Here is a 21,162-nt window from a genome sequence, read left to right as displayed (position 1 = left end):
GCACCCCTTATATGAGTTATGAGTCTGGCGAATGCAGCTCTTCCAGATAGGAGAGGGGGTTGAGAATGGAGGGAAGGAGGGAAATGCCTAACGCCTATTACTCCGCCCGAGCGGAAAAACAAAAACAAATGAAAGGTAGGCAATTTAGTCCAATCGTCTAGTTGGTGGCGGCGGCGAGAGCTGCGAGTTGGAAAACAAGTGTGTTATTTACGCGGGGAGGCTGAGCCACGTCAACAAAAATGCTAAATGGTCAATTAAAGGCATGAATATGGGAAATACATTTAAATAATTCCATAAAAGGCAGTACAGGTGACAATGCCTCATTGACAGACAGACACACACACTCAGAGGAGGCTGGTGGGAGGAGCTATAGGAGGACGGGCTCATTGTAATGGCTGGAATGGAATCAATTAAACCAAATCTTACATGTGGTTTCCGTATGTTTGATACCGTTCCATTTATTCCATTCCAGCCATTACCTATGAGCCCGTGCTCCTATAGCTCCTCCCACCAGCCTCTCCTGCACACACTGAGGTGAGATGGACAATAGAAATAGAATGAATAGAACGGGCGTCCCCATTCAAGACAATGATGGCATAATGGGCGGACTGGCGGCCATTGCGAGTTTACCCATAGGAGCAAAGCAGGAAGTAAAAGCAGGAAGTGTACCCATCAATATGTGCTGTGATTTGATTATTCAACTCAACTGACAATACAAAAAAGACATTCCATTTCTTGAGCCACATCAGTTAGCATATTTGAATGAACATTCTACATTACCATGGAAATTATTGCATCACAATACCAGGTAGCCATTGAGAGTGTACCCATGAGTTTACCAGTCAAATTGCCAGGGTTAGCCATTCCAAGCCTGTTCTATTAATTATATTTCTATGAGATGGACCTTGGGCGAAGTTTAATCCAACTTAGTTCACCTGATGTAACCTGATGTAACATCAGTCTCGACAATAGGAAGTAAAAAAAAATTCTGCTCCACAAGCAAAGTGAGCAGCCATTCAATCCAAAGCGCTGAAAGACAACACGTTCACGACCAAATAAGGACACACTGTGCAATCAAAGGTGGTCAATATCAATGTCAAGAAATGCTGTAGCTCTAACATTAACTTTTTTTATATCTCAACAACAGCCATTGAGTTTCCACTATACCTGAAAGATTAAGGCTGAAACTGCTTCAGAATTCAGTAGCAACACTACCTTGAGCCCTATTGTGAAAGGCTTATGTCCTGTGTTGTGTAGAACCAAAGGTAAAGAACTGGATGTTTATCTATCTGCTCACGACAACAACAGGATTACACAACTTTATGTTCTAAAGCCTTGAGAGGATGGACTGTTTGGATAGATGAACAGATATCAGCCTCTCAGGGCTGGGGAAGGAAAAAGAGAAAAGGATATTGAGAGATGCACAAATAAAGATAAGAAAAATTGATGAAAAATATGGGAAATGGACACATACAAAGAGACAGGGAGAGAGGGCGAGGAAGAGGAAGAGAGAGAGAGAGAGAGAGAGAGAGAGAAAAAGAAAGAAAGAAAGAAAGAAAGAAAGAAAGAAAGAAAGAAAGAAAGAAAGAAAGAAAGAAAGCGAGAGGAAAGTAAGAAGACAGGAAACAAAGCAGAAAAAGATTGAGAAGGAAAGACAAAGAGGGATGATTTCAAACACCACAGGTGAGCAGAGTTGACAAGGCGAGACAGGAGACATTCACTGCATCCTCACAGGTCTGCTGTAAAAGGAGGTACTTTAAGATTTGGCTGACCTGAGTTTGAGGACACTTCTCCTTTCAATGCATCTAACCATTCTGCCTCTCACAGTCACGCCAGTAAGTGAAGAGGAGGATGGATTCTCTACTTCTCTTTTGTTTGTGTCCTAGTTTCATTTCTCTTTTCTTTTATTCATGATCAGACAGTCATACTAAATACGAGGCATGGTACGTAATCTAAGAGAAGTGACTGGGAGAGATGAAAAAATGGTGAGGATTTCTAAGAGAAGAATTTTTAAGAGAAGGAAATCAATAATTGAGTCTGCTTTTTTCTGTGTGTTCTCATCCTGACGGAGTATTCATATTAAAAGAGAACAGATAAAGAGAAGCATTTCCCTCATCAATCTACACACAATATCCCATAATGACAAAGCAAAAACAGGTTTTAAGAAATGTTTGCAAATGTATTAAAAATAAAAACTGAATGACTTAATTATTCAGACCCTTTACTCAGTACTTTGTTGAAGCACTATGAAGCACTGTCTTCACTATTATTCTACAATGTCAAAAATAGTTTAAAAAAAAATAAAGAAAACCCTCGAATTAGTAGGTGTGTACAAACTTTTGACTGGTACTGTATTTACAGGTAATATACATATAGAAGGATCAGATCAACCTTCGGTACATTTCTAATACCAAGACACACAACTGCAACGTGTTTCGGCTTCGACAACGTGTTTCAATGCTTCTTCACAAGCACACGCACACACTGGTCCATGTGATTGCCTGTCCTGTCATCCCTGTCCCCATGTTGAGTGTAAATGATGATGTCTACTCAGAGCAAATACAACCCAGTCTGCCAGACAAACCTAGCAAACACACCCTATATCCTCCACTGTGTGTGTTGTGTGTGTCACCCCGAGATTAAGATGCTCTTCTCCCATGGCCACTGAAGCACAGCCAGCACGATTCACTGTCATTTTTCTCTCCTCTTTCCATTTCAGCTCCAGACTCCAGGGTCACAGTTCACCTCTCTCTCTCTCCCTCTCCCTCTCCCTCTCTCTCATTCTCATTCTTCTATTATGCTTTTTCAATGCTAGAAAAATATGTCACATTTACATGTAATTCAATTAGAGAGAAGTTGCAGAGAGGCCCTATCTGGTAGCAATATCTAAAATAAGAGAGAATAATAGTTTTTTTTATCAGTTGTTGAGGGCTATCAACTAGGTAGCTAGTAATCAGATTGTTCTCGCTTATTTTCTCCATGGTTCAGAGGGTTCAAACTTTGTCAGAATGTTCCTATAACCTCTTCTGTTAATTGCATTTAAGGGCTGTATTTCAGGAGTACATTAGTCCACAGCCAAATCCTTTTGCATGCACACCGTACTTAGAGTGATAACACCTTGCAAAGGAGAAGAGTGCAGGTCAAAGCTTTGGGCTGCAGTGCCTAGATTTGACTTTGCACAAAGTGGTATGACAATTTGGACCAGTAATTAGTAGATGTTTGAACATATCTTGAGCTTGGAAAGAGATACAGTTAAGCTACTTGAAACACCATTTCAGGACTAGTTCCCAGTTGACATAGCCAAAGCACGTCTCTACTACTAAGTCCTCATATTTTACACAGAGGTCAGGGGTCGTTCCATACGGATGAATGGAACATTTTGAAGGACCATTTGCCAAATCAATAACATTTATTTCAATTACAGTTTTCTAGCATTAATTGTTCACAGGGGGACATGGGATTTCCACATGTATAGATAAGTCACGTTACAAGGAAGCCCTTTGGTGAAAATGTTACATAGAGGCCCTATAGAGTTATATAGCCCATAGATCTCAGGAGAACACAAAGTGCAAGGAGGCCCTATAATTTTGCCAGTATCAAAGAGGCCCTACCAAGTAGCAAAGAGGCCCTATCATGGTAGCAGAGAGGCCATGTATCAAAGAGGCCCTGTCGGTATCAAAGAGGCTCTATTTCAGGTTGCATAGAGGCCTTTACAGATATCTGTAAAGGCCCCCCACCTGATTTGAGCCCCACATTTTTTGCAAAAAAACATGTTTTGCATGTTACTTTGGCATTAATACGTGTCACATTTCAGTTTGAAAATGTAAAAAAAAATATATAATTGAGTTAATAAAGCCTCATACGTTGGACTAGTAACCGAAAGGTTGCAAGATCAAATCTCAGAGTTGACAAGGTAAAAATCTGTCGTTCTGTCCATGAACAAGGCAGAAAACCCACTGTTCCTAGGCCATCATTGAAAATAATAATTTGTTCTTAACTGACTTGCCTAGTTAAATAAAGGTAAAATACAAACACAGTCTCTTTTTTGCTTTCTTGAGTAAGGCAGCTCCAAAATGCAGGTGTTTCAGCCTAGCTCAGTGCTTTCTGTGGTGGTGGGGCAGCCAGTGGAAAATGTAGGGGTTCGTAATATTCTCTAGTTGTGCCGTGATTGGCTCAGTGTTCTGTCACTCATGGGGTCACTACATCACCGCCAAATCTAAGGGTAGAGCTCGAAAATTCATGCCCCTTGTGTGTCATAGAGTTACATTAGAAGTGCCTATCCAAGAAGGCTCAATGTCATTGGCCACAGATAAAATGACGTCAAAATGATAAATATTCAACATTGGCCTTGCCGTCAATACAGCATGATTTTTGCCACACTCAAAACAACTGTTAATTCGGATCTGGGAAATCTGACTTCAGTGAGTTCAAGACAACTTATATGCCCCCTTTATTTATCCACGGTTCTGATCTGATGTACAGGGAAAACACTGTAAGAACGGCCCATGTTCTGAATACTCGGGCTATACATTTCAAAAGTGCTGAACAAATAGTTATACTGACTACGTCCGTCCTAGCTCGCTCATTAATGTCTTAATCAAAATTACGGATTGCTTCTTATCCGCTTGTTGTCCCCTTATGACATAGTTTGTACATCTCAATAGTCATTAGAAACCACATTTGTTTAAGCAAGTCATCCATATCAGCTATGTTTTTTGAAAAGGCAGTAAATGAGGCTGAAATAACTGTTTGGCTACCAGACAAGGCTCTGATGATAGCCAGGTGTAGCAGTGGTAAGGTGTTTGGACTGCTGTTGGGACTCTGCTGTTGGGACAGCTTTAAGTAGGCCCTAACAGTTTGTGGGCACCGTTTGTCACTGTTATAGTTTAGCGTTTAGTGTTGTTTAGTTTAGTGTTTAGTGTTGTATTGTGTAGTGATTGGCATGCATCCCCCCCCCAAAAAAAATTGTTTGCCCCACCCAGATTTACATGCTAAAATCTCCACTTCCCTCATCACTTCATGTACCCCGTCCTGTGTGTGTGTGTGTGTCTGTATGTGTGTCTATGCCTGTGTGTGTGTGTGTGTGTGTGTGTGTGTGTGTGTGTGTGTGTGTGTGTGTGTGTGTGTGTGTGTGTGTGTGTGTGTGTGTGTGTGTGTGTGTGTGTGTGTGTGTGTGTGTGTGTGTGTGTATGAATAATGGAAGTGTGTGTCTGGCCAGCAGATGGTCAGATGGTCAGCCAGGCTCTCTCCTATTTAAGACATGCGGAGAGCACATCAACGCCTGATGGGGACAGCCATCAATTTGACCAGCCCTGATCATATCTCACGCACACACACACACACACACACACACACACACACACACACACACACACACACACACACACACACACACACACACACACAAACACACACCCACACACACCCCATGAGACATCCATTAACTCATCCCTACCTACCCTCTCACACCTGTCACAGGCCAGGACAAAGACTTTCATTTCCATTTCCCTTAATCTTCCCTTTTATTCCACCCAATTTCACCTTCTCCCACCCCATCTTCCACCCACCTCAACCCCTTTCCCCACCCTATTCCATCCTTCTTTCCATCCCACCCACTGCCTTTCCTCTACTCCTTTGACTTTGTATCCCAAACCCTACCCCTCTGTGTTACACTGTGTCTACAGTGCATTGCAAAAGTATTCATCCCCCTTGGCGTTTTTCCTATTTTGTTGCATTACAACCTGTAATTTAAATGGATTTTTATTTTGAAAACGGAAAACAGAAAAGTGGTGCGTGCACATGTACAGTTGAACTCGGAAGTTTACATACACCTTAGCCAATACATTTAAACTCAGTTTTTCACAATTCCTGAAATGTAATCCTAGTAAAAATTATCTGTCTTAGGTCAGTTAGGATCACCACTTTATTTTAAGAATGTGAAATGTCAGAATAATAGTAGAGAGAATGATTTATTTCAGCTTTTATTTCTTTCATCACATTCACAGAGGGTCAGAAGTTTACATACACTCAATTAGTATTTGGTAGCATTGCCTTTCAATTGTTTAACTTGGGTCAAACGTTTCGGGTAGCCTTCCACAAGCTTCCCACAATAAGTTGGGTGAATTTTGGCCAATTCCTCCTGACAGAGCTGGTGTAACTGATTCAGGTTTGTAGGCCTGCTTGCTCGTACACGCTTTTTCTGTTCTGTCCACAAATCTTCTCTAGGATTGAGGTCAGGGCTTTGTGATGGCCACTCCAATACCTTGACTTTGTTGTCCTTAAGCCATTTTGCCACAACTTTGGAAGTATGCTTGGGGTGATTGACCATTTGGAAGACCCATTTGCGAACTAGCTTTAACTTCCTGATTGATGTCTTGAGATGTTGCTTCAATATATCCACATAATTTTCCTCCTCATGATGCCATCTATTTTGTGAAGTGCACCAGTCCCTACTGCAGAAAAGCACCCCAACAAAATGATGCTGCCACTCCCGTGCTTCACGGTTGAGATGGTGTTCTTCGGCTTGCAAGCGTCCCCCTTTTTTCTCTAAATATAACAATGGTCATTATAGCCAAACAGTTATATTTTTGTTTCATAAGACCAGAGGACATTTCTCCAAAAAGTACCATCTTTGTCACCATGTGCAGTTGCAAACCGTAGTCTGGCTTTTTTATGGCGGGTTTGGAGCAGTGGCTTCTTCCTTGCTGAGCGGCCTTTCAGGTTATGTCGATATAGGACTCGTTTTACTGTGGATATAGATACTTTTGTACCTGTTTCCTCCAGCATCTTCACAAGGTCCTTTGCTGATGTTCTGGGATTGATTTGCACTTTTCGCACCAAAGTACATTCATCTCTTGGAGACAGAACGCGTCTCCTTCCTGAGCGGTATGACAGCTGCGTGGTCCCATGGTGTTTATACTTGCATACTATTGTTTGTACAGATGAATGTGGTACCTTCAGACATTTGGAAATTGCTCCCAAGGGTGAACCAGACTTGTGGACTACCATTTTTATCTGAGGTCTTGGCTGATTTCTTTTGATTTTCGCATGATGTCAAGCGAAGAGGCACTGAGTTTGAAGGTAGGCCTTCAAATAAATCCACAGGTACACCTCCAATTGACTCAAATGATGTCAATTAGCCTATCAGAAGCTTCTAAAGCCATGACATCATTGTCTGGAATTTTCCAAGCTGTTTAAAGGCACAGTCAACTTAGTGTATGTAAACTTCTGACCCACTTGAATTGTGATACACTGAATTATAGGTGAAATAATCTGTCTGTAAACAATTGTTGTAAAAATTACTTGTGTCATGCACAAAGTAGATGTCCTGACCAACTTGCCAAAACTATAGTTTGTTAACAAGAAATTTGTGGAGTGGTTGAAAAACGAGTTTTAATGACCTAAACTTCCGACTTCAACTGTATTCACCCCTGTATTCACCCTCTTTGCTATGAAGCCCCTAAATAAGATCTGGTGCAACCAATTACCTTCAGAAGCCACATAATTAGTTAAATAAAGTCCACCTGTGTGCAGTCTAAGTGGCACATGATCTGTCACATGATCTCAGTATATATACACCTGTTCTGAGCGGCCCCAGAGACTGTAACACAACTAAGCAAGGGGCACCACTAAGCAAGCGGCACCATGAAGACCAAGGAGCTCTCCAAACAATTCAGGTAGAACGTTGTGGAGAAGTACAGATCAGGGTTAGGTTATAAAAAAATATCTGAAATTTTGAACATCCCACGGAGCACCATTAAATCCATTATAAAAATATGTAAAGAATATGGCACCACAACAAACCTGCCAAGAGAGGGCCGCCAACCAAAACTCACGGACCAGGCAAGGAGGGCATTAATCAGAGAGGCAACAAAGAGACCAAAGATAACTCTGAAGGAGCTGAAAAGCTCCACGCGGAGATTGGAGTATCTGTCCATAGGACCACTTTTAGCCGTACACTCCATAGAGCTGGGCTTTACGGAAGAGCGGACAGAAAAAAGCCCTTGCTTAAAGAAAGAAATAAGCAAACACATTTGGTGTTTTGGCCAAAAGGCATGTGAGAGACTCCCCAAACATGTGGAAGAAGGTACTCTGGTCAAATGAGACTAAAATTGAGCTTTTTGGCAATCAGGGAAAACGCTATGTCTGGCGCAAACCCAACACCTCTCATCACCCTGAGAACACCATCCCCACAGTGAAGCATGGTGGTGGCAGCATCATGCTGTGGGGATGTTTTTCATCGACAGGGACTGGGAAACTGTTCAGAATTGAAGGAATGATGAATGGCACTAAATACAGGGAAATGATTGAGGGAAACCTGTTTCAGTCTTCCAGAGATTTGAGAGTGGGACGGAGGTTCACCTTCCAGCAGGACAATGACCATAAGCATACTGCTAAAGCAACACTCCAGTGGTTTAAGGGGAAACATTTAAATGTCTTGGAATGACCTTGTTAAAGCCCAGACTTCAATCCAATTGAGAATCTGTGGTATGACTTAAAGATTGCTGTACACCAGCGGAACCCATTCATCTTGAAGGAGCTGGAGCAGTTTTGCCTTGAAGAATGGGCAAAAATCCAAGCGGCTAGATGTGCCAAGCTTATAGACACATACCCCAAGAGACTTGCAGCTGTAATTGCTGCAAAAGGTGGCTCTACAAAGTATTGACTTTGGGAGGGTGAATAGTTATGCACTCTCAAGTTTTCAGTTTTTTTGTCTTATTTCTTGTTTGTTTCACAAAAAAATATGATTTAGCATCTTCAAAGTGGTAGGCATGTTGTGTAAATAAAATGATATAAACCCCCCAAAAATCAATTTTAATTCCAGATTGTAAGGCAACCAAATAGGAGAAATGCCAAGGTGGGGTGAATACTTTCGCAAGCCACAGTATATCGGAGCTAGGACCATAGAACTCTGCAGCAGCCAAATTCCCCTTTCAGCCGTAAATCTGAATCTCAGTCAGTACCTAAATAAGCACCCTACCCACTATCGCTCTCCCCTAGCACCCTACCCTCAGCACCATACTCCAGCACCATACAGCGTCCTCTCCCTTTCTCCCCTACCCATAGCACCCTACCCCTATCCCCTGCTACTCCTAACACCCATCCCACAAGCCTGTGCTCCATCCCTGACCCGTGGAGTCACATGCGCTAACCCAGACTCTCACTCAAACACAGTCAATCGATGCACAGCCACACTCTTTTTTCACTCTTCACACACAATTGCCCTCTTTCCCTCTATACCTCGGCTCGCTCGAGTCTCCCTTAATCCTACACGCCCCCCCTTTGCCTCCCTCAACTGAAAGCCACCCCCTCCTCTTACTCCTTCCCCCTCTCCTTGTCCAGCTGTCCTTTCCCCCTCTCGTTCCACTCTAAAGGTTTCTCTAATATCTCATTGCCAAAACGGAAAACCCTCCACTCCATCCCTCTCCTTTTCCTCTGTTTCTATTCTTGACATTCGTCCCACGCCCCTTTCCTCCCTTCCTCTTCTCTCCTCCATCTGAGGCTGTTTTCTCCAGACTCCAAAGAACACAGTGGCCACTGTGTGTGTCTGTCTGAGCCATTACCTTTCACGCCTGCTTGCCCCCGGCCTGCTGCATGGCTGAATGGCAGAGGTCAAAGGGTACTCTCCTCTGTGGGACACCATATTTAATTCATCATCACTGAGCAGCTCTGTGTGTGTGTGTGTGTGTGTGTGTGTGTGTGTGTGTGTGTGTGTGTGTGTGTGTGTGTGTGTGTGTGCACGCACGTGCGTGCGTGCGCGAGACAGAGAGGGAGAGCAAGAAAGACTGAAAGAGGAGAGAGAGAGAGAGAAAAGGAGTGAGAGAAAGACAAAAACAAAGAGAGAGAGGTGAACCATGTAAGTGTGTGTATGAGTCATTATTGCTTTGAATAAGTGGTCTAGTCACATCTGCTTGCCTTGTGTGCCCCTTCTACTTTCCTATATGAACATATGCCGTATGTGTTTGAGTGTGTATGTCTACATGTGGTCAACTGACATATCATGGTTTTGAAGTGCACTATATAGGGAATAGGGTGCCATTTAGGACACAGTCAGTATGTCCGGAGGAAGATGTAATCCACTTCAAACCTACTGTATTTATACAGACCATTACATCAATGTGATTTTACATACGTCCTACTTGTATAAGACTTAATCCTATGTGCTCTATACCTAGTTTATCATTTGCTTTGTTATACTGTATACACTTTCATGCCATTTCTGCTCATCGTATAAGGCACTCAAGCATGTTTTTGACAGAGATCCTTTAACAAAATGCTGCAGTTTTAAGCCTTGGGCTGTTACCGTATATAAATACCCCCTAACGTCTGCAATCGACTCTGTTTGACATCGCTATGACCTCTCACCCTCTGTAAATGTGTGTGTGGTGATCTAGCCTCGTCTTTCAACGTATCTCTCAGACGTATCATTGCCTTGAGCAGATCTGCACCGGGCGCTATAAACACACAGACAGAGCAAGGTTGCTGTGTTCTTCCGTTAACTTCCAATAGTGAGACTGCATTCTCCCTGCAGCAAGGCTCAATCCCTGAACCCTTACAGCGAGAACAGCTTAAAAACAACTCTGAGAAGAGACAAGAGACAATAACTCCTTGGTACTTAGCGTTGCTTTGCTGAACAAGCCTCAATGAAATAGAACTACTCGAGTCTTTACTACAAGAATCTGGGTCAAAACCACTAGCTGTCTCTTCACACTATTCTGCAAGAATCTGGGTCAAAACCACTAGCTGTCTCTTCATACTATTCTGCAAGAATCTTACAAACAAAGAACCTTGACTGTCTTCAAATATCAACAACAACAAAAAAGTAATCTTCAAACCCTGCAGGTATATGTTGCCCTTAAACCCAGATCTAGTATCAGCTTACCTTCCTCAGATGCTAGTTTTAACCATTAGGGAAAAAACAGAAAACTGACCTTGGATCAGCGACCAGGGACAACTCCTACTCTACTTGCATGCAGTCAGTACCCACTATCCTACAGAATAAACACAGTATTTCATTGCTCTGAGTGAATGTGCAGATGGAGCTAGATTCTTGAGTAGATGCAGTAGTGTGTGTGTGATGTACTGAGGCAAGCTGACATCCAACATCATGCATAGCTCTCTGTAATGGCTGTGAGATTTTGAGGCTCCTAGACCTGTAGGAAAGGCTCTCATTTTTCTTTTACTTTTAGGGAACTGTCCCTTTTAATTACACTTTTTGTTTAACTGTCCCTTTAACTGCAGGCACCTCTAGGCCATAGAGATGTACAGAGAGAGCAACGTCTCATCAGTCCTCTATAGTGTCCCACAGTGGAGGTGTCATAATACCAATGAAACCTAGCAGTCAAACAGGGAAATGGTTCCAGTTGTTTTTCCGTAATGCTGTAATCAAGTGGTTGTAATGTTGGATTGAGCAAACCTTCCCATACAATTCTGATAACTCCATGAAAGACATAACTCTACCATTTCAATTTACAATATCATTTAAAAACAAAATACAATTTTCAAACATCTTTTCCATAGTGTGGAACATCATTTAATTGTCAGCCATTTTTTCTGTTACTGCGAGTTAGTGCTAGTTTGACAACCAGAGGGCATCTTTGAGAAGAATTTGATAGTCTTCCATATTGGCATTACCAGAGACAGGGAGGGCATGCGGGAGACCGGTGTTCAATACCCCGACAGGGAGGAATGAGTAGGCTGTCCTTGTAAATAAGAATTTGTTCTTAACTGATTCCATATGTGTTATTTCAATGTGGGGATCTCATGCGTGGTAAAAACTACAGTACATGTACATAGGACTTGCATCCTTGGCACAATAAAGTTATTATATTCTACTCAATCCATAGGCTTCATTAATGCCATTCAGACTTGATAGCTGAGGTTTAGTTCAGAACCTAACGTTTTAGGGTCCATACACAGATCGGCTACATACTGTAGCTAGCTACACATCCATAGGCATACAGTTATTTGTATCCTTCACTACACAATAAGCAAGTAAATAGTTAGCTAGCTATGTTACTTCAGCTACATTGCACGGCAAGGCAAGTTTACACAATTGCACATTCAATTAGCAGTAAATGCTTTAGCTAGCTAGATTCTTTACATCCACTGTTTCCCAAGACGACAGCCTGGTTTGCTGGTTTTCTCAGGAGTCCCTAAAACATTAAACAATATGAATTACAATGTTATACTCATATCATTACACCAGCTAGCTAGCTGGTTAATGTTAGCTAGTCAGCTAACTTGATAAATAGCATGAAAAAATATGCACAATCGTTTGTCTCTACATTAACTAACATTTTCCTCTCAATTGTACATTTTTAGCTTGACTCATTATGACGTTACTTACATTTGCTTCCACTGTAATGTTTTGTCAGCCATCTTTGCTGAAGAAAGTCACCAGGGACGGGTGGATCGTGTCAAATTCATCATTGAAACCACTCGATATGTTTGGTCATATAAAAACCTTGGGACCCAAACGCATACTGAGTGCTCTAACTCCCCCTTGTGGTGGTCTGGAGCAATGAAACAGTGACGCTGGGTACCTCTAAGTCCCGCGGTGTAAGCTCGCAACTTTTAAAGGAGGAACCACTGTACAATGTTGTTTACATTTTTAGCACATTTGGAAATGATTTGGATTACTGTTTGAGGAAAATAAATGACAGCTAAACCTCTCTAAACAGGAACCTCAGGTCTCTCTCGCTATCCTTGTCTTCTTACTGAGACATCCTGCATCAGCTCCTACCTCATTCAGTGCATTCAGAATAGGCAACCTGCCTGAACACTACTCTACAGTGAGATACAGTGTGTTTGACACAGAATTCCTTGCTAGAACTGTACATGCTCCAGGCAGAACACTTAACATTTAAGACCTTTCAATGTCTGTAAATGTGGCTCAAGACTGATGACAAACGTTGCTGAAGGAACTACTATACCATTTCTCTGTCGTATTCTGTCACAGTGGTATGTTTACAGTCAGCAGGGAGGTAAAACTATCACGTTACCAGGTCGGAAATGTTTTATTTTTTATTTTTTTTATTTTTTTATTTCACCTTTATTTAACCAGGTAGGCAAGTTGAGAACAAGTTCTCATTTACAATTGCGACCTGGCCAAGATAAAGCAAAGCAGTTCGACAACATACAACAACACAGAGTTACAGATGGAGTAAAACAACATACAATCAATGATGCAGTAGAAAAAAATGATTTGCCTTCTTCAGTGAGAATGGGTTTTGTATTACTGTGTGGATGCAGCAATGCAGGGTTGCAGGAATCGCTCAGCCATTTCCTGACTGCTAACGTTCTAATAGTTTGTCCAGTTTCAGCTTGTGACAAAACAAGCACTCAGAGGGTAGATAACCATTGTACCATCTAAAACGCTGTGAAATATATTTTCAATAACCAAAAATATTGTAAACTCAGCAAAAAAGAAACGTCCTCTCACTTTCAACTGCGTTTATTTTCAGCAAACTTAACGTGTAAATATTTGTATGAACATAACAAGATTCAACAACTGAGACATAAACTGAACACGTTCCACAGACATGTGCCTAACAGAAATAATGAATAATGTGCCCCTGAACAAAGGGGGGGTCAAAATCAAAAGTAACAGTCAGTACCTGGTGTGGCCACCAGCTGCATTACGTACTGCAGTGCATCTCCTCCTCATGGACGGCACCAGATTTGCCAGTTCTTGCTGTGAGATGTTACCCCACTCTTCCACCAAGGCATTTGCAAGTTCCCGAACATTTCTGGGGAAAATGGCCCTAGCCCTCACCCTCCGATCCAACAGGTCCCAGATGTGCTCAATGAGATTGAGATCCGGGCTCTTCGCTGGCCGTGGGAGACCACTGACATTCCTGTCTTGCAGGAAATCAAGCACAGAACGAGCAGTATGGCTGGTGGCATTGTCATGCTGGAGGGTCATGTCAGGATGAGCCTGCAGGAAGGGTACCACATGAGGGAGGAGGATGTCTTCCCTGTAACGCACAGCATTGAGATTGCCTGCAATGACAACAAGCTCAGTCCGATGATGCTGTGACACACCACCCCAGACCATAACGGACTATCCACCACCAAATCGATCCCGCTCCAGAGTACAGGCCTCAGTGTAATGCTCATTCCTTCGACAATAAACGTGAATCCGACCATATCCCCTGGTGAGACAAAACCACGACTCATCAGTGATGAACACTTTTTGCCAGTCCTGTCTGGTCCAGCGCCGTTATAGTTTGTGCCCATAGGCGACGTGGTTGCCGGTGACGTCTGGTGAGGACCTGCCTTACAACATGCCTACAAGCCCTCAGTCCAGCCTCTCTCAGCCTATTGCAGATAGTCTGAGAACTGATGGAGGGATTGTGCGTTCCTGGTGTAACTTTGTTGCCATCCTGTACGTATCCCGCAGGTGTGATGTTCGGATGTACCGATCCTGTGCAGGTGTTGTTACACGTGGTCTGCCACTTCGAGGATGATCAGCTGTCCGTCCTGTCTCCCTGTAGCGCTGTCTTAGGCGTCTCACAGTACGGACATTGCACTTTATTGCCCTGGCCACATCTGCAGTCCTCATGCTTCCTTGCAGCCTAAGGCACGTTCACGCAGATGAGCAGGGACCCTGGGCATTTTTCTTTTCAGAGTCAGTAGAAAGGCCTCCTTAGTGTCCTAAGTTTTCATAACTGTGACCTTAATTACCTACCGTCTATAAGCTATTAGTGTCTTAATGACCGTTCCACAGGTGCATGTTCATTAATTGTTTATCCTCTCTGGCGCATGTGGGACGAACTCGTCCCACCTACGTAACAGCCACTGAAATCCAGTGGCGCGATTTTTGAATCGTTAGAAATACTATTACTTCAATTTCTCAAACATATGACTATTTTACAGCTATTTAAAGACAAGAATCTCGTTAATCTAACCCCACTGTCCGATTTCAAAAAGGCTTTACAACGAAAGCAAAACATTAGATTATGTCAGCAGAGTGCCCAGCCAGAAATAATCAGACACCCATTTTTCAAGCTAGCATATCATGTCACATAAACCCAAACCACAGCTAAATGCAGCACTAACCTTTTATGATCTTCATCAGATGACACACCTAGGACATTGTGTTATACAATACATGCATGTCTGTTCAATCAAGTTCATATTTATATCAAAAAACAGCTTTTTACATTAGCATGTGACGTTCAGAAAAAGCATAACCCCCGCAAACTTCCGGGGAATTTACTAACAGTTTGCTAAATTACTCACGATAAACGTTCACAAAAAGCATAACAATTATTTTAAGAATTATAGATACATTACTCCTCTATGCACTCGATATGTCCGATTTTAAAATAGCTTTTCGGATGAAGCACATTTTGCAATAATCTAAGTACATAGCCCGGCATCACAGGGCTAGCTATTTAGACACCCACCCAGGTCAGCCTCCACCAAAATCACATTTCCTATAAGAAAAATGTTCTTACCTTGCTTGTTCTTCGTCAGAATACACTGCCAGGACTTCTACTTCAATAACAAATGTTGGTTTGGTCCCAAATAATCCATCGTTATATCCAAACAGCGACGTTTTGTTCGTGAGTTCCAGACACTATCAGAATGCTACATCACGGTCTTGCGCATGGCGCATTGGCGTGACAAAAAATGTCTAAATATTCCATTACCGTACTTCGAAGCATGTCAACCGCTGTTTAAAACCAATTTTTATGCCATTTATCTCGTAGAAAAGTGATAATATTCCGACCGGGAATATGCATTGAGCCTAAACAGCCGAATAAAATTTCTCCTCAGGAGCGAATCGTGCATGCGCCTCATTCAAAGGTCCTCTGATCCGCCACTTACCAAAGGCGATAATGTGTTTCAGCCTGAGGCTGCCTCGTCAACCTTCAGGTATTTCCCGGGTTCTGAGAGCCTATCGGAGCCCTGGGAATTGTCACGTTACAGCTAAGATCCTTACTTTTCAATAAACAGATGCAAGACGCACGACTCCTTGTCAGACAGGGTACTTCCTACTTGAAACCTTGTCAGGTTTTTGCCTGCCATAGGAGTTCTGTTATACTCACAGACACCATTCAAACAGTTTTAGAAAATTCAGAGTGTTTTCTATCCAAACCTTTCTATCCAAATAATATGCATATTCTAGCTTCTGAGTTGGTGTAGGAGGCAGTTAAAAATGGGCACATATTTTTTCCAAAATTCTCAATACTGCCCCCTAGCCCAAACAGGTTATGGTTCATTGAACAACCATGTTTAAACCCTTTACAATGAAGATCTGTGAAGTTATTTGGATTTTTACAAATTATCTTTGAAAGACAGGGTCCTGAAAAAGGGACGTTTCTTTTTTTGCTGAGTTTATTTTCAACCGAAAGTGAAAGATACAAAAATGAAACTTAAGAACAGGAAGCATAGAAATATCATAAATAGAACAGATCTACCGCTTCTTTGACTTGCTTTCAATGATCTATAACTCACATTTCTGTGAATTTGGTCACGTTTCCCCAAAAGTTACATATTGTAGCTTTAAGTATTTTTTGGGAGAACGGTCATCAAGTTGTTTCTGAAAATAAAATGATGAAATTAAATGGGGAATGGAGAATGCTGACCGCCTCCATTGTAAAACTGTACAACAGAATGAGACTAACACAAACATCTCTTCTTTTGAATCCTTTCCGTCCCCTGTGTCTAGTGTGCATGCTGAGGACTACGGTTGGTTAGAGGGGGCTAGGCCAAGGCCCAACCAATGCCAGGCAGTATTAACCACATTACCCATCAGGCATCCTGTTAGTCCCCACACCACGTAGAGCTCACATCTAAGACACACACAAGCTTTCATCTAAGACACACACACACACACCCTCAGCCCAGCTCTGCCCTCAGCTCAGCTGCGGGACTACATCATGGCCTATTCTTAGCAGGCCACTCGCTCATTCAGGAGGACAAAAGCAGCGTTTAGCCACTTACCATCCATCGTGCTATCAGAATGTGTGTGTGTGTGTGTCAGCCTGAAGCAAGTCCCATGTTTCTCTGTAGTGCTCTTTGTGGCGTGAAACTCCTTGGATGTGTCTGTAAAACGCTTCATAAAATGCCAAAGAGCCTGTTCATATTAGACACAGTTGCTGGTTGTTTTACACAACATAGCTGCTGCATGATTCACTGTGCTACGGTCTGGGAGGTACTAGCACGCTAAGGAAATGAACAAGTGTGGCATTTCCGTTCATGCAGAAAAAGGATGTAGCCGGAAACCCACAAGAATACAAATCTGTTAAATCCGACCCAATCCAGTGTTTTCCACAAGCACATGGAGTAGCCAGCCAAATAGAAAAAGTAGCCAGCCAGGATCCCCCAAGCCATATGATCAAAAAATGCTTGTTTAACAATTGACCCACAGATTTCTTCTTAAATAATCCTGCAAGAGTCTGCTGACTTCCACTGGCATTAAGCTTCCTTTTAAGAGGCATTATCTCAGCTATCTGCAATAAAGGTATGATTGAAGATTTTTTTTTAAGCCAGTTAAGAACAAATTCTTATTTACAATGACGGCCTACTCCGGCCAAGCCCTAACGACACTGGGCCAATTGTGTGCCGCCCTACGGGACTCCCAATCACAGCTGGTTGTGATACAGCCTGGAATCGAACCAGGTCTGTAGTGACGCTTCTTGCACTGAGATGCAGAGCCTTAGACCGCTGAGCCACTCGGGAGCCAAGAATAAAGCAGGTGTTAATCATGGGCTTTGCTACACAGAAAGAAGCAGTTCCATTGTCAACACTTTGATTCAATCACTAGACATAAATCAACATCTTCGATAATACCATACAAGAATGATTAGCTTTTAAAACAATTCAATCCGTTTTATTTTATCACATTTTGGACCAGAGTGAGGCGCTCTCTCCACTAGTCTACCTATTGTTCCTGCAGTGAGGCGGATTCACCATCTTCCTCAAAGGTTTTCATAATTTATCTGCAGATAATCACCAAAAACCCTACCAGTATGCAAATTAGGGAGCCAAATGAACAGCTCTCTTACCGTTGCGATTCAGGAGGCCACTAACAAGTCACTCACTTTAAAGTCGCTGTCTGGCAAGTCCTGATGGACTTCATATCAAAAACACAAATGAGAACTTTAGTTTACTTGTCCCGATGCGATACTATGGATATATAACTACGTTGTATGATTTCTGAATGGTAAGGATATATGAGATTGACTTTACTCAGTCAGTTCAACACCTTTTATAAACGAGTCAAGCTTGCTGTTCGTCAGTCAAATCACAGTAAGCCTATGCGCCAGCATTTCGTGGCTGCCTATGAAACATGCAAAATAAAATAAATGAATGTGCCAGAAAGCAACAGGCTAAGTTGATTTGGACTCACCATTACCATAAATGGTAACACAACACACCCAGGTACTGGGAGCCCTGTCATCATTCTGTGACTGACAGGCACCTAGCCTATCAATAGATCGCTAGAAGATGCATAGCGGGAGAGGGCTCGGACTGACTTCTTTTTTCTGACTTGGCAAATTGTTCAACAAAAGAAAGTAACTCAGTTAATTTAAGTGGAAAAAGTACCCGGCTGAAAAAGTGTATGTACCCGGCTGTATAGCCGACAGCCGGTGCTAGTGACCTTGCTCCTCTTTAGCCCTCTTCTTTCCCTGGATAACTGTATCATTACACTGAAGCATTACTGTAGCATTATAACTGTCTTATCCCCTATAGCCTCTATTGAAGTGCTTTGGGCTGGCTTTCACTGGCTTAAGTGGATCCATTATGTAATTAAGTCATTATGAACGGGGATGGGATGGATAAAAAAGAATACTGCAATAGTGATCACACTACTCTACTACGCTGCTGTAGTTCTATGGCATGTCTGTCTGTCTGTCTGGGGAAAGACAGTACTGTACATGCTGGGGATGTATAAGGATGTATAACAGTCCTATAAGGATGTTACTCACCCCAGATGCAGGGTAGGCCGTCCAGCCTAGCTCAGCCGTAGCCACCCGTGTGTCCATCAACGTTTCTACACGGGAGAGAGAGAGAGAGAACCAGGTTAGTCAGTTATAAAACAAAGTATGTTCTCATACATTCTCACTCCTGTCCCATGGTTGAAGTTAAGCCATGAATGAGCACTTTGATGAGTTTTACTGCGGAAATGACCAGAGTTCTGTTCCAGAAAAGAACGCCTGATGACAGAAAGTAAATGGACCTGCTCGACTTATCCTCAATTTCCAATTCTCTTCTGTTTGGAAAAAGAGAGAAATAGAACAAAGAGTAGCATTGCTCTATTGGAGTGGAATGTTGAGGGCCAGTAGATTCTAGCACTAGAGTGCTGAACATTATCTCACTGTGTGTGTCTCTGTCTGTATGTGCGTGCGTGTGCATGTGCGTGTGTGCGTGTGCGTGTATGTGCGTGTGCGTGTATGTGCGTGTGTGTGTGTGCGCACTGGGTGTGTGTACTGAGTGTGTGTGTGCTGAGTGTGTGTGTGCTGAGTGTGTGTGTGTGTGTGTGTGTGTGCGTGCGCACGCGCGCGTGTGTGTGCTGTGTGCTGCGCTTGGTGCCGTTGTTTACCCAGCGTGATATCTCTCATCACTGTAGAGGGCTCTCCACAGCCGGCCAGGCCATTTCCACTCACGTGTTTACTTAAGAAACACCATCAGAGCACCATCAGAGCACTGACAGCCTGCTAGCCTGGCCAGAGAGAACACACTCTGGCCATAGTTCACAGCACATACTGTATGGAACACCGGTCACCCAGTGGTACTTTACTGCTGTGTTGGAACAATAGTGTGCACTAACCCTGTGGGTCTCAAAGACCAGGGTTTGTGACCACTGGTATAGAACAACCAAAAGGTGAAGAGAGACACTCCCATCCACCTACTCACCACGTGTCATTATGTCAAATCAGTTTTCATTACTACAAAACAAATGAATTGGCTACACCCACATCTGGCCTTAATGACCATGTACTCTTATGATCTCCACCAAAAGGATGGGTATCCCCCTCCCCCCTCACTCTCTACCTCCCCCCTCTCCCCCTCTCTCTCAGCCTAACTCTCCCTGACACCCCGCAGACATATAGCAATTTCAATTTCCCCTCAGATAAAGCTTTGGTCTGTCACCACTGTCTGCTTGTTTTGTCTGTCTGTCTGTCTGTCTGTCTGCCTGTCTGTCTGTCTGTCAAGACTGATGGAGCTTTACGCACCAGCCACCAGGCTCTGTCATGGGGCCTGCATCCATGGGCTTGCTCAGGGGAAATCACTGAGGCTTTAGTCAAACCCCAAGGGGATTGGAAAAGCCATTTCCCCTTCCTTTTGAAGAGGGAGGGAGGGGTTGGGAGTAGAGGGGGTAGTGAGGCAGGGAAAGGCAGGGATGGGAGAGGAAGGAGAGAGAAATGAGTGAGGAGGGGAGACTGAGGATTTGAAACGGAGGGAGGTAGTGCAGGGGGAGAGGTCGAAGGCCCCAGGGGGGACCCATCGTGTCATGTGGCTAGCCCCCATTAGCAGAGTCTCAGTGTGACAGATGAGTGAATGAGGGACGGTACAAGGACATTAGAAGATGGGCTGGACTGAGGTCCCATGGGGTGAGGAGAGAGAGTGGGCCCTCCTTATGCCACAGCTCAGGCACCTGTCCACTGCTCATCCCTCTGTGGTTTGACAAAGGATATCTAATAATGGAGAATATCGAATGGAAATGTTCAATGTCGCATGAAAGTGCTACAATGCACACTTGCTCGCTAACCGTCCCAATGTAGCGAGACCTATTTCCCAATTCTCTAACATGGCATCCCAGACTCCACTTCTTTTCCTTATGTCATGACCACTCATATACTACAGCATGAGGTGAGTGGATTGACATATATTTAATCAGAATTGTTTCCACATTGCTGTTACCAAGCTGTTGGGATATCCTAAAGGCTAAGATATCCGGCGATACCTCCCCAATCCCTGCCAGTGCCAGCCCTGTCCCTGGCCCAGGTCCTTTCACACTAGGCTAATTGTTTTAATGCTATAAAAGCCCCATAAAACAATTTGTCCCCCTTTCTTCCAGTGCAAAATCACCCGGCAATTAGACCTGACCACATCTAACCATGCCTCCCTGCTATCCATTCATCCCTTAGCACCCAGAATCCCTCAGTGGAAGAAAATAGGACACTTTTCTTGTCCTCCGTTTTG

General features: G+C 43.1%; 1 protein-coding gene across 4 annotated transcripts in view; it reads right to left on the bottom strand.

The window, feature by feature from the left end:
- The window catches only part of LOC115156861 (ephrin type-B receptor 1), a 298,565-nt gene that overhangs the window by 192,495 nt on the left and 84,908 nt on the right, over positions 1–21,162 (bottom strand). For all 4 annotated transcript variants that reach the window (XR_003868337.1, XM_029704639.1, XM_029704640.1 and 1 more), the window contains exon 2: positions 18,945–19,009. Coding sequence is in view for 3 of the 4 variants with exons in the window: in XM_029704639.1 (XP_029560499.1) it covers positions 18,945–19,009 (65 nt within the window). In the remaining variant the exon portion in view is untranslated. The remainder of the gene's footprint in view (positions 1–18,944; positions 19,010–21,162) is intronic.

This window comes from Salmo trutta, chromosome 21 (assembly GCF_901001165.1).
Source record: "Salmo trutta chromosome 21, fSalTru1.1, whole genome shotgun sequence".
In the NCBI taxonomy this organism is placed as follows: Eukaryota; Metazoa; Chordata; class Actinopteri; order Salmoniformes; family Salmonidae; genus Salmo; species Salmo trutta.
The sequence above is the reverse complement of the archived record's forward strand: the minus strand, read 5'-3'. Positions and strand labels throughout refer to the sequence as shown.